The sequence below is a fragment of the Pogona vitticeps genome, chromosome 4 (genome assembly GCF_051106095.1).
Source record: "Pogona vitticeps strain Pit_001003342236 chromosome 4, PviZW2.1, whole genome shotgun sequence".
Lineage (NCBI taxonomy): Eukaryota > Metazoa > Chordata > Lepidosauria > Squamata > Agamidae > Pogona > Pogona vitticeps.
In genome coordinates this window covers 55358601-55370013 of record NC_135786.1, presented here as the reverse complement: position 1 = coordinate 55370013, position 11413 = coordinate 55358601, and the positions used below count along the sequence as shown (strand labels likewise).

General features: G+C 41.9%; 1 protein-coding gene across 2 annotated transcripts in view; it reads right to left on the bottom strand.

Moving 5' to 3' along the window:
• Positions 1–4880: 4880 nt before the first annotated feature.
• BAK1 (BCL2 antagonist/killer 1) overlaps positions 4881–11413 on the bottom strand; it is a 50688-nt gene continuing 44155 nt past the window's right edge. For both annotated transcript variants that reach the window (XR_013544826.1, XM_072997426.2), the window contains one exon: positions 4881–11081. Coding sequence is in view for 1 of the 2 variants with exons in the window: in XM_072997426.2 (XP_072853527.2) it covers positions 10977–11081 (105 nt within the window). In the remaining variant the exon portion in view is untranslated. The remainder of the gene's footprint in view (positions 11082–11413) is intronic.

The following is an 11413-nucleotide window of genomic DNA, read 5'->3' as shown; positions in this document are numbered from 1 at the left end:
GTGTAGCCTGCTATAATGATTCAAATAGGAAGAAATGAATCAGTAACCTTAAAACAAATGGAAACGGTCCTGGCGGTATACATACCACATTACCACAAAAATAAATATATCAGTACAGTGGAGGTATGGAAATAATCAATAGAACTGGGGTGAGGCTGAAAATGCTGAAGCAACCCTTCCCATTTCTGGTAGTAAAAATACAACCACGACAATTGACATAATTAATAGTTTGCTGCTCTTGCATGATTCCTGCACTTTAAAGCCTCCACTGGGTGGAATCAGCGACCCAATTCTGCAGTTTCTCTGTTAGCACAAATATGGCACATTTGCTAGCTATTTGAAAATATCATAGTGGGTTGTTTGCATCAAAGTAAACCACAAAGTAAAACAAAACACTTAACCTTTGGGTTAAGACCGATCATATCTTAAAACTGTTAACAATAATGTCAGTTTTACAGTACAGTATATGCTCATTATGACACATTTCTGAGGGAAATTCAAACTCAGGCCTGCTAGCTAGTCAAAACCTGCAGAGTATAATCTTCTATGGAGGATATTTTTCAATTGAAAGTAGGTATCATATACAGTACTTAGCCAAATGCTTTTAAGTGACAGATTAGCAGCAAAACCAGGCCTGCTAAATTCATGGAAACCATCAGTGAGGGTGGAGCATAAAAAACAAAAGACTGAAAAGGACAGAAGAGCAAATCCCTGCCACCCGATTGGAAGAGGGAATGAAGTCAGCAGGGCGGTGCTCTCTAGCTAATGTCTGGAACGCCAGTGAGATGCATTTTTGGGTGTGTGTTCCAGAATCCCCCATGAGCTCTTCAAGCAGCTGCAGACTCTGTGAGGACCAAAAAGCACCAGTTGGAATGACTGGCACACAAGCAGGCATCCAGACTTCGCATCATGGGGTTGAAACCTAGGAGACTTTCAGTTTTTAGACAGTTACTTGATATCCTCTGTCATTTTTATTGTAGTTTGTGTAATTTTACCTAGATCACCAGCCACCTTGGATATTTTATAGAATGGTTATAAATCAGGAGGAGAAATAAATATAGAATGCGTGTGCCATCTGTTACAGTTTGGGCATACCAGTACCCAGCATGCTTGAATTTTTCTCCTCTACAGAAACAGTGCGGGGTACATTTGTCTGATAAGACAGCGGAACTCCTTCCTATTCTGGATGGTACGTGCACAAAAATAACTGCACAAGACAAAGCAGACTCACAACAATGTTCACTCAAGTCTTCAATTGTCTCAGAACTGTGTAAGAAACACTAATAATGAAGTGTATCAATTGATCAAGCAGGCCTCTTTTCCAGTTAAAAAAAATCCTTCAACAATAAATAGTGAAGTCCTATGCAAAAGTAGAGGTGTTTAGAGTTGTATCCTAACAGTGCTCTTGTGTCTGCTCAGTAAGCCAGGTTAGTGTAAGAACATGAGACAAACAGGAAGCTGGATCAGGCCAAGATCCCACCTAGCCCAGCATTTTGTCCACACAGTATCAGCTAGATAAAGACTGATAACCTACATTGTTTTAATGGTTGCTGATGATACCGGTAATTGGCCTTTTAACATTTTTTGATTGCTTCCTGCTTCTTGTATCCTTTGACTGTCTTCTTTTATCAGAAGGGCAGTATAGGAGGGGAGATACAATCTTTACTTGCAGAACAGGAAAAATAGAAAGAGAAATGCTCATAAGCAGATGCTGCTATCCCTCTTTCTAGTTTGATTTTTTAGTGGTCTGATAAAGATAGCACCTGCTCTTGCATTTGTATTGTGTAAAGACCATATGGACTTTTCTATTTTTTTTTCTGAACTATAGATGAAGTGGGCACTCTGCTGTGTGAACTGGATATTTTAGGTTAACAGTTGGTTTAAGACACACCTCCCGTCCCCATGTTCTACACCACTCTGTCCCCATCTTCTAATGATGTTTGGCAAAACATTCCTTGTTTTGTTTAGGTATGTATTTCATACTGAACTTGGAAATGTTGGTGCTGACATATCAGTGGTTAACTGAAAAGGCATTAACGTCTTTGTGAAAACGGTAGAATTATGTTTATTTTAACGGGGAAACAAAAATTAAATACTAAAAATGAATAAATTTCCCCCTATTGCACAGAAAACTAATGAGCTAAAATACTTGTGACATGTTAAGTGTTACCCAAGGCATTGACATAATTTTTAACCATTAAAATAAAAAACATACTTATTTTTATTAGAGAATAAGGAGGAATGAATTAATTTTGAATTAATGATTTCTAGGCTTTTTTTTGTTTGAGTGAGCAAACTCTATTTTGTTACTGGATCTTAATGGATGTTGAGCAAATAACCCTTGAAGGAAGCAACATAAAAACATTTGTGAATGGGATATAATGTGCAGTGTGATGATGATGCTGAAGCTGCCTGCATCCCAATGGGTGAATAATGTGGAGAAATAATGTAGGATGGTTGGGGAAGTGTGTGTATGTGGGGTTGCAGCCAGGTAACCTGAAGATTCAGCAAATACATGCATGCTGTATGTGGCAGTTTTATGTTGGAATAATGGAGCCACATTTCTTTTCAGGAGATAATCATTGTGATCAATTAAATATGACAAGACTAAATGGAATCACTGACAGAAGTGGAGAATTGGAAACACGGCCCAACAGACTTGGGCAGCTTTGGAGCTATAAGAAGCAAAATACAAAATATTCTGCCTTGTGGTTTGAATTTTGCAACCACATTATACAGGCCGGAGAGGGTGTGTGGGCACAGAGAATGGCCTGGAGAGAGGACTTGCCTTACAGTTCTCGTCTGCATCTTCTGACCAAAGAAACAGCGAGCTGATAACTATTCCTTGTATGAGTACGTGATAGGTGAAATTTTTTAAAAATGTACAATATGTGAGCTTTCATGGGTAAATCCCACTTCTTTAAGACAAAGTACCAAAAGTCCAAATGTTCATGGCAAGATGGATTTTGCCAGTCTTTCTTAGATGTAGTCAGAAAAGAGGCAGGAAGCAATAAGGTTGTTGTTTTAAAGTAAGTTGAGTCAGGTGTGGATTGGATTGCACACCCCAGTTCTTCAACAGAGGGGCACAGGGCATGTGCCTGCACACACCTCTCTCCATTTGGCCCTTCTTTGAAACCAACTTGCTTCTGATTGGGACGGGGGGGGGGGAGGGAGAAAGTTGATGCAGAAAACCTGCGTCCTTCATCTGGGAATTAGAGCATAATTTAGTAAACTCATTGGGTCTAGTCAACTGGGGTCAGATTGAAAAAAAAAAAGAACATGACCTAGTGGTTGCAGTCCTGCTTTGCTTATGTTGAGAGTCCATGTGCCTTCTTGTTGGTACGTGGGGTGGGCAGCTCTTTCTTGGTATCCTCATAATTCCATTGAAATACAGAGAAGAGAAAGATGTGCAAGTAAGGTGATGGACAGCTAAGCTTACCTTTGATGGAGTGAGTGCTCACAGATAATGTGAGCATGAAAGCTACTGACAATGCCCTGGCTTAGTTACTGGAAGCAATATTTTAAGAACACAAATTGTAAGTCTTATGGTTCTTATGAGTCTAAGCAAGTGTATTTGATAGTCTAGGTCTGTGATAGGGACATGTTATTGCCATAATCTATTGCCACAGATAATATCACCCATCAGTCCTATAGCAGAGAGATCTCACTCTGTAAAAAAGAATTCATCTAACAGGAGAAAGAGCATTTTTGACATTTGGGCTTGGCAATACAGTACTGTACCAAGGTGCAGAGCTAGTCAGGATGCATAATAGTCTCTGGGTATGTTGGAGTTTGCATGAAACTGAGTGCAAAGTAATGACCCTAGTAAATCTTGTTTCAGTCGACAGATGCTAAAAAAGAGAAGGCCTGCTATTTCTAGTTACCCATAAAAGGGTGGGAGAATATGTGGGTCTTACTGAGTACAAATACAGCCTCCCCAATTTGCTCCACAGCTATAAACAAAAAGGTTGCAAGTTGGAAGTTATATCTAGAACAATGTCAGGGGAAAAAAATCATTATCCTGCATTTAGACTGGGTGTAACAACAAAACTCTCAGTGTTATTCATTGAAAATCCCCTACAACTCAAAACGGTTCTGATTACTGGGGAGTCCCAATGTGGAAGAGGATTATCACTACACATCAGACAGTTCCTTGTTGATTTTAGAACCCTCAGAAGTGTGAACTTCAACAGTTCTATGGAGGCACTATACAGTAATGGAATTTGGGTTTAATTTAAGGCTAAAGTCAAGTACTGACGTAATCATGTATGCTCATTCCCAGCACTCTAGTTATTGAACAAGGTAGAGGTCTATAGCTAGCTTCTATAAAGTGTAAAGGTTCCCCTTGACATTTAGTCCAGTCGTGTCCGGCTCTAGGGCACGGTGTTCATCCCCTTCTCCAAGCCGTAGAGCCAGTGTTTGTCCATAGACAGTTTCCATGGTCACGTGGCCAGCGCAACTAGACACGGAACACCATTACCTTCCCACCGTGGTGGTACCTATTTATCTACTCGCATTTTTACATGCTTTCAAACTGCTAGGTTGGCAGGAGCTGGGACAAGCAACAGGAGCTCACTCTGTCATGCGGATTCGATCTTATGACTGCTGGTCTTCCGACCTCGCAGCACAGAGGCTTCTGTGGTTTAACCTGCAGTGCCATCACGTCCCTTTTCTATAAACTGTACAGCTTTATTATATATTAGTAGAAAGACAGGGCTTTGGAAGAATTACTCTGTTTTTCCAAAGAGTGATTGATCTTTTAAATAATCAAGATGACACCATGTCCTTTTCCCTCCTTCCACAGAACAAAAGAAAACCTGTAGGCAATGCCTTATATTTGACATTTATATCCATTTACACACCATAAAATCAAAACCACCTGGATTTGCAGAAAACATTTATTTGGAAATATATATTACAGTTACTCAACATTTTAACAGTTAGCTATTTAACATTTTAGTGCCAACAGTGTGCTAGGCACTTCACAATTTAAGGATGAAAAAAAAGCACATAAAAGAAGCAGCTTTCCAGTAAACAGTTAGCTCCCCGTGAACATGCCACATACTGATTCACATCCACACCAATTCTTTTGAGGTGTGTGAGGAAAGAGGCATATTCTCTGGATCCTCAGGGGCACGAGCAACACCATGTCCCTTGTGGAGGTGTCACTTTTCTTCTCCAAAGGAGATAGAACTGAACATCGTTTTTGATACGTACAGCATCTCATTACTTTTAAATCCATATTCAATCCATATTCAAACAGCCCACACTCACTGCTTCCCTGGAGACATGAAATAAGAATTAAAATCACAGCTAGATGAGGGTCTGACATTATACACTGTAGGTAGGTATCATTCCAAATCCCAAAGCAGAGCAGATAGAATTTGTGATTCTGACCTCCCCAGCAAAACCACCATTCAGGAACCGAGTTCAGAGTTGCTAGTTCTCCAAAGCCCTATCCACACACACTTAAAAGCTATTAAGCTGAATGAAGTGATGTTGAAGATCGCACTCCTTTTCTTGCACCTCTAAGAATAAGGTAAACAGGTGATAAAGATCCTGCCTAATCTGCAGATATTCTGGGTGCATCTAGACCACAGATGGGGAACCCATAACACATTAGCTGTTGTTGGACTATAACTCGTATCAGCTCTAGCCAATAGGGAAGCATCATGAGAGTTCAAATGAATATCTGAAAAGCGACATGTTCCCCAACTCTGTTCCAGGGGTACCGGGCATATCACTGGCTTCATTCCCTTTGAATCCCTGAGGACAAGGGGTTGCTTAAAACCGTGTTGTGGTCTATGAAAGATAAATATAATACAAAGCAAAGAGAGACCATTTATAGCTACATTATGGCTTCAAGTATGTATGCAAAAACAAAATTGTCATTTCAGAAGGTATTCTTTCTCCCTCCGCCGGCAATATTCCATGATTCATTCAGGTGGTTTGGAGGGCTGAGCTGTCACCATTTGGAAGACTTCCAGCCTCACCTTTCCTAGATACAAGATTCACATCAGCTGTAAGTATTGCCTGGAGGTTTTTAAAATGCTCTACTATAGGGACAATAGCTAATATGGCTCAGATGGAGGTCTGAAAGCAAGTGTGTGTGTGTGTGTGTGTGGGGGGGGGGTCTCCTTTGAAGTCAATTTCAGGGAGGCTGCACTCCAGTGCAGGAGGCAAAAGGTTAAGATCAAAAATATCCACATCTTTTGGTTATCTTATCATCATTATCCATAGGAGAGGCAGCTCAACCTTGCAGAATGAGGATGACACTGCACAAAGCTGGAAAATCACACCCACACAATATCATAAGAGAGAAGCTGTAGCCATCTAGGAAACCATAGTGAGCGGATCAGGACCTCAGGAGGACATGATGTGGCCCCAAGGTCTGAGGTTCCTCCCTCCTCACTTAAAAGGTGCTTGCACATTTTTAGGGAGGTGTAAAGCAGAATGTCCATGTCTTTAAAAAAATGGAGTGAATTGGTCATTCATGGCTAGCCTGGAGAAGCCAAACATTAGTGCAAAGCTCCCACAAGCGGTTTCTTTCTTTTTGTGTTCTTCATATGCCAAAGCATTTCTCAAGTCAACATGTTGACAAGGATGAAGCTCCGTCTCTACGCCTAAAAGGTGCGGCACCCTTGAAAGTAAAACACCCACAAGTGTCCAGAGCTGCAGATGTAGATTCAGCAGCAGGGCCTATGGCTAGAAGCACTGGGGTCTTTCTTAATAAGCAGCATATATTTTCCCCTTCCCTATGGCAGCATAACCAGAAATGGGGAAAAAAGATGCAGAATACAGGCTGCTGAAAACTTGCCCTTAGGAAATGAGGCTCATGTCTGCTTCTGAGAGTTTAGCAGACATTTTCTTGGCATTTGCAAGCATGCCTTTTAAACTTTAGCACAGCCTTTCAAAACCTGGCACCTTTACAATGGGTTGGACAACATTCCCATCATCCGTAGCCAGTATTCCACTGCAGGCTGAAGTATGGGAGTTGTAGTCCAACACACCTGGAGGACACAAGTTTTAAATAGTCAGCCCAAACATCCTGCTGCCTGCCCAAGCTATTTTGACACACTTTCCCCGTACTGAGCAAATAAAATTAATCAATTACATTTTCATGACACCCAAAATCAATTGTCTCAGGCGGCGGCTTCAGTATGACAAATGGTAAGGATGACCCTCTCAGCTTTGCTCTCCTGACTGTAGTCCATGCGTAATCGTCACTCTGGCAATAGTGACCACAGTGGGGTAGGGAAATTCTCCTCAGCCTGAAGGAGACAGCCCTGGTACCAACATCCCAGCCCTGTATGTGACACTTACACTACCACAAATGAAAATGAGCAAGCCTGGTTTTTCGTACCAGAGTCTCCTCAGAATACAGCATGGCACAAGGGCTCAACAGTACGTGGAACAATTGACAGTAATCCTGTTATAGCACCACCACCATTTTATGGCTGATTTGTGGTTTTTCAGCCTGAGCAAGAGGAGCCTTTCGGAACCTGAGACTTTTGAGGTAGAACGGAGACTGTGGCAAAAGTGACAGTTGGGAAAAATTGGGGAAAACAGAATTTGCCTTTCACCTTAACGATCAGAAGGGTTGAAGGAATACACAGGAAGTTGCCTGCCTCATAATCAGTCAGGCCGCAGGTCTATCTGGTCCAGTATTATTGATGCTAATTGGCAATGGATCCCCAAGATTTCTGCAGCCCCACCAAGGCCTTTCTGCAAGCAGAACAAATGGAGCTTGGCCCCCAAATCCCTACTGCATATCCAGAAAGAAAGGAGGTGCAAGAGAGGCTCCAAGCCCCTTATTGCTAGCAACAGAAGTTTGGGCTCCATCAGAAACCCAGCACCATTTTTTCCTCCAAGTTCTTGTTACAGACTGAATAACATTAAAGGACTTGGGCAAAACAAAGCACTGGCAGACCCTTTTTGCCCATGATTAGTGTGTTACCACACAGATGTAACTATAAGGATAAATAAGGGTAAACCACAAGTGAAGAAATGGCCAAGCTCCAGACCATTAGTATTTACTAGACAGTCTACCATTTTGGTCAGGATCATATGACTATCATCATCCTAGTAATCTCAGGCACATTTCCCAAGATGGATACAGAAGGCCCCTTTTCTGTACACTGTGAGCATAAGGTATCACTTCAAAGACTGAAGGTTATGGAGGAAAAATCACAAAATACATGATAATTCCAAGAGCTTCAGGAACAATTTATTTCCCACAGGTTCTGGAAAATATCAACTTCTAGAAACAAACAAATAAAATGTCTTGAAGGTTTAAGGCACTGCAAGCATGTTTCTTAGGGAATAAAAAAGGACCTACTTCTAGGTTTGAGTATTATTAGTTAAATATTATCAGATAGTCGAATAAAAATGGATACTGCTGCAAAGTGCATTCAGAAAGTCTAGATGGTGTGACTTTTTAAAAGAACTTTTAGAAATGTACACAACATATATGCATGTTCAAGTCTTCTACTTCAGACTTTCAATAACAAAAAGAAAGATATGGGAAAATGCTATTGGGCAAGTCTAGTGCTATGGCTTTGTAAGGCAAGAAAAAAGTACCTATAGTTCTGTGTTCAAAATCTAAGCTTCACTGAAGTCTATCATATCCCAGACATCAACAAAATGAATTCTAGCATCATGAGAAGGCTATGAGGAAGTGTCTGGGAAGAATATGGCAAGCAGGGAACTTCAAAAAATTTACTGCTCAGAATAAGAAGTCCTGGCTGTACATGCTTATCAGTTTCTGCTGCTTAGGATACTGTATTCCCAACTAAAATCTTTGGTGAAACAGCCATGAAGAATTCTAAGAATTCTAAATCCCACTGGTTTCAGTGGGAGAGTTAAGAACCTATTCATGTTTCCTGCTGAAAACAGAAGGATGCACAATTTTATCACTCCATATTTACTCAGAGGCAACTCTTAACATTTTCAGTAAGGCTATCTCCTGTCTGTATGCAAAACCAGAGCCTCCACAGTGCACAAATATGGCTATATAACATCCCTGTTTCTCAGGGCAGATTGGAAGTTCAGAATCATGTGTTAGTTAGGAGTAAAGAGCTCTTTGCCCTTCATTCAGACAAGACAAACTTAAGTTTTGGCTAGTGATTGTCAAAAGCATATATGATAATGATGGAAACTGAAACAAAATGTTTCATCTTTCTTGCATCAGTTCTAATAAAGAACTTATTCTTCTCTCACCTGCTCCTTTCCCCTCCCCGACATGTCTCTTTTAAGGGGAAACCAGTAGCACCATATGCAGAAAGGAAAATGGTTTCCTTTGAATGTAAATAGAAGAGAGGCCAGTTCCTATTCAGGCCCTTTAGCAAGGTTTGGCTCTCTCTACTGGAAAAGAAGGATCACTGCAGAATAGCAGAAAATAAGGTGTATGGGGGGAATCCACTGACTTCTATATTTGGTGTAGGAAATAATTAAGTTGATGAAAGGGAAGTCCATTTCTAGCAAAATATTGTAAGCATCTCCTCCCCACCCCCAAATATATGTATTCTCTATACGGGGTTGTGCAAAGTGTAATTTGTAGTTCACAGGTGGCTTCCAGCCATACCCAAGCCCTGGGAAAAAAAGGTCCCTCCAAAACCGCAGATTGTGCCCTGGAAGCAAGAGGTCATGCTTTGTAATTCTGGAGTGATGGGTGCTGGGAGGTCAGAGGGGCACCTCCCTTGGCATCCAAGGTCCAGGACTGGAGACCCGCAAACACTGCCCACCTCTGCCCTAAATACAAAGATCCTAGAAGCAGGGCAGAGAACTACTTTTGGTTGACCAGCCAAATATATCTCCAACAGCTGCATGCCAGATGTGACCACTGGATGAAGTCAAAACACTGGGTGCAGTCCTTCCACCCAGAAACCCTGCTTTGCTTCCTCGCATCTTTCCTGTACATGAAAGTAGTGGGAAATTCTGATCTCTCAGCAGGACCTGCAAGCACCATGTCAGTCCCAGCTGAGGCTCAGACCGTGCTTGCAAGCCTGTTTGAGAGCAGCCAAGTTTGTTTTCCTTGCCCCTATTCTTTGTTGGGACAGGGGTGCGGGCAAAGTATGCTTGGCCAGCATTTCCAGTAGCTCTTGCTGGATGAGAGGTGTTTGCTGTTGTTCTCACCCAGCATGAGGAAGGCAGAAGAAGAAGTGAGGCTGAGCCTTCTGAGAACCAACTGAGTCCCTAATGGAAGTCAATGGGTTCCTGGAAGCACTAGATGAGAGCGGGAAGTGATCAAATGATCAAAGGTAACAGTACTGATTTGCATGTCTCCCACCATAACTTGGTAGTAGTGGGTAACATGGGGAATGCACCAGATTGTAATCTAAACTTTTGCAGGCCAATTAGATCCATGGGCCAGAAGTTTTCCCCTTCTCAGCCAATGCCGATTATACAACTGATCCTTAGATAAATTCATAGACAAATCTATGTGACTCCCCCCACCCCCCGCCCACAAAGCAACCACATGGCTACCACAGCACTAGCAAAACTCCTGGGTGGGGAAGAATTGATCGAAATATATATACAGGGAGAGAGGAAAAATGCCACACATGGTCTGTATGTACATCTGCTTTCCACAAGGGTGAAACTGCAAAAGGGTAAAGATAAACTGGCCCTGAGAATGTTCTGGAGAAGGATTTGTCCGTCTTAAGAGACTATGTGGAGGAAAACACTTCCCTTTTCTCTCTGACAACACTGTGAATACTACTAGTCCTCAAGGTCTCTTGAAGTAATAAATCCTGTCCTATGCTCAGTTCCAGCCTTTCTTTTAACATCATACTATGGATTTCTTGCTCTGAACTCTCCACAGTTAATAAACTGGTGGCATATAGCAATGGAAGCTGGTAAAGCACATCAGGTTTCCTTTGGTAGTTTTTCAAATCCTCCCCTCTTCAAAAACATCACTGTAGAGCAGTGCGTTGACAATTGGCATGTCACGGTACCAGCTGAACGTCCTTTCCCTGTCATTGGTGGAAGAAACGTCGTATCACAAATTGGCCAAGCAAGACCACAGCTGCCACTGCCAGCATGTATTTCAAGTAAACGTTGCTTACGTCCAGTGCTGCCACCTAAGGAAGGGGAAATGAAATATACAACAATTATGCCAGTTGCAACAGTAGTATCGAAGTGCTGTAGTGGAAACACATTTTGGGTCTAGCCTATTTCACAGGTTATTATGCAGCAACCTGCACCCACAATGGCCACCCTGACCTTAACAGATCCCATACAAATCCAAATAACATTCAAGCACCAGGTAGCCTGCCACTGACAGTGTTCCTAAGGCTCATTTTGAATGGCGTATAACAGGCTACAGGACACCTGGCACAACAACATAACTCCAATGCAAAGGTGGGCAAAGTGCACTCATGGACCACCAGTGGCCACTCTAACTCTGCAGGGT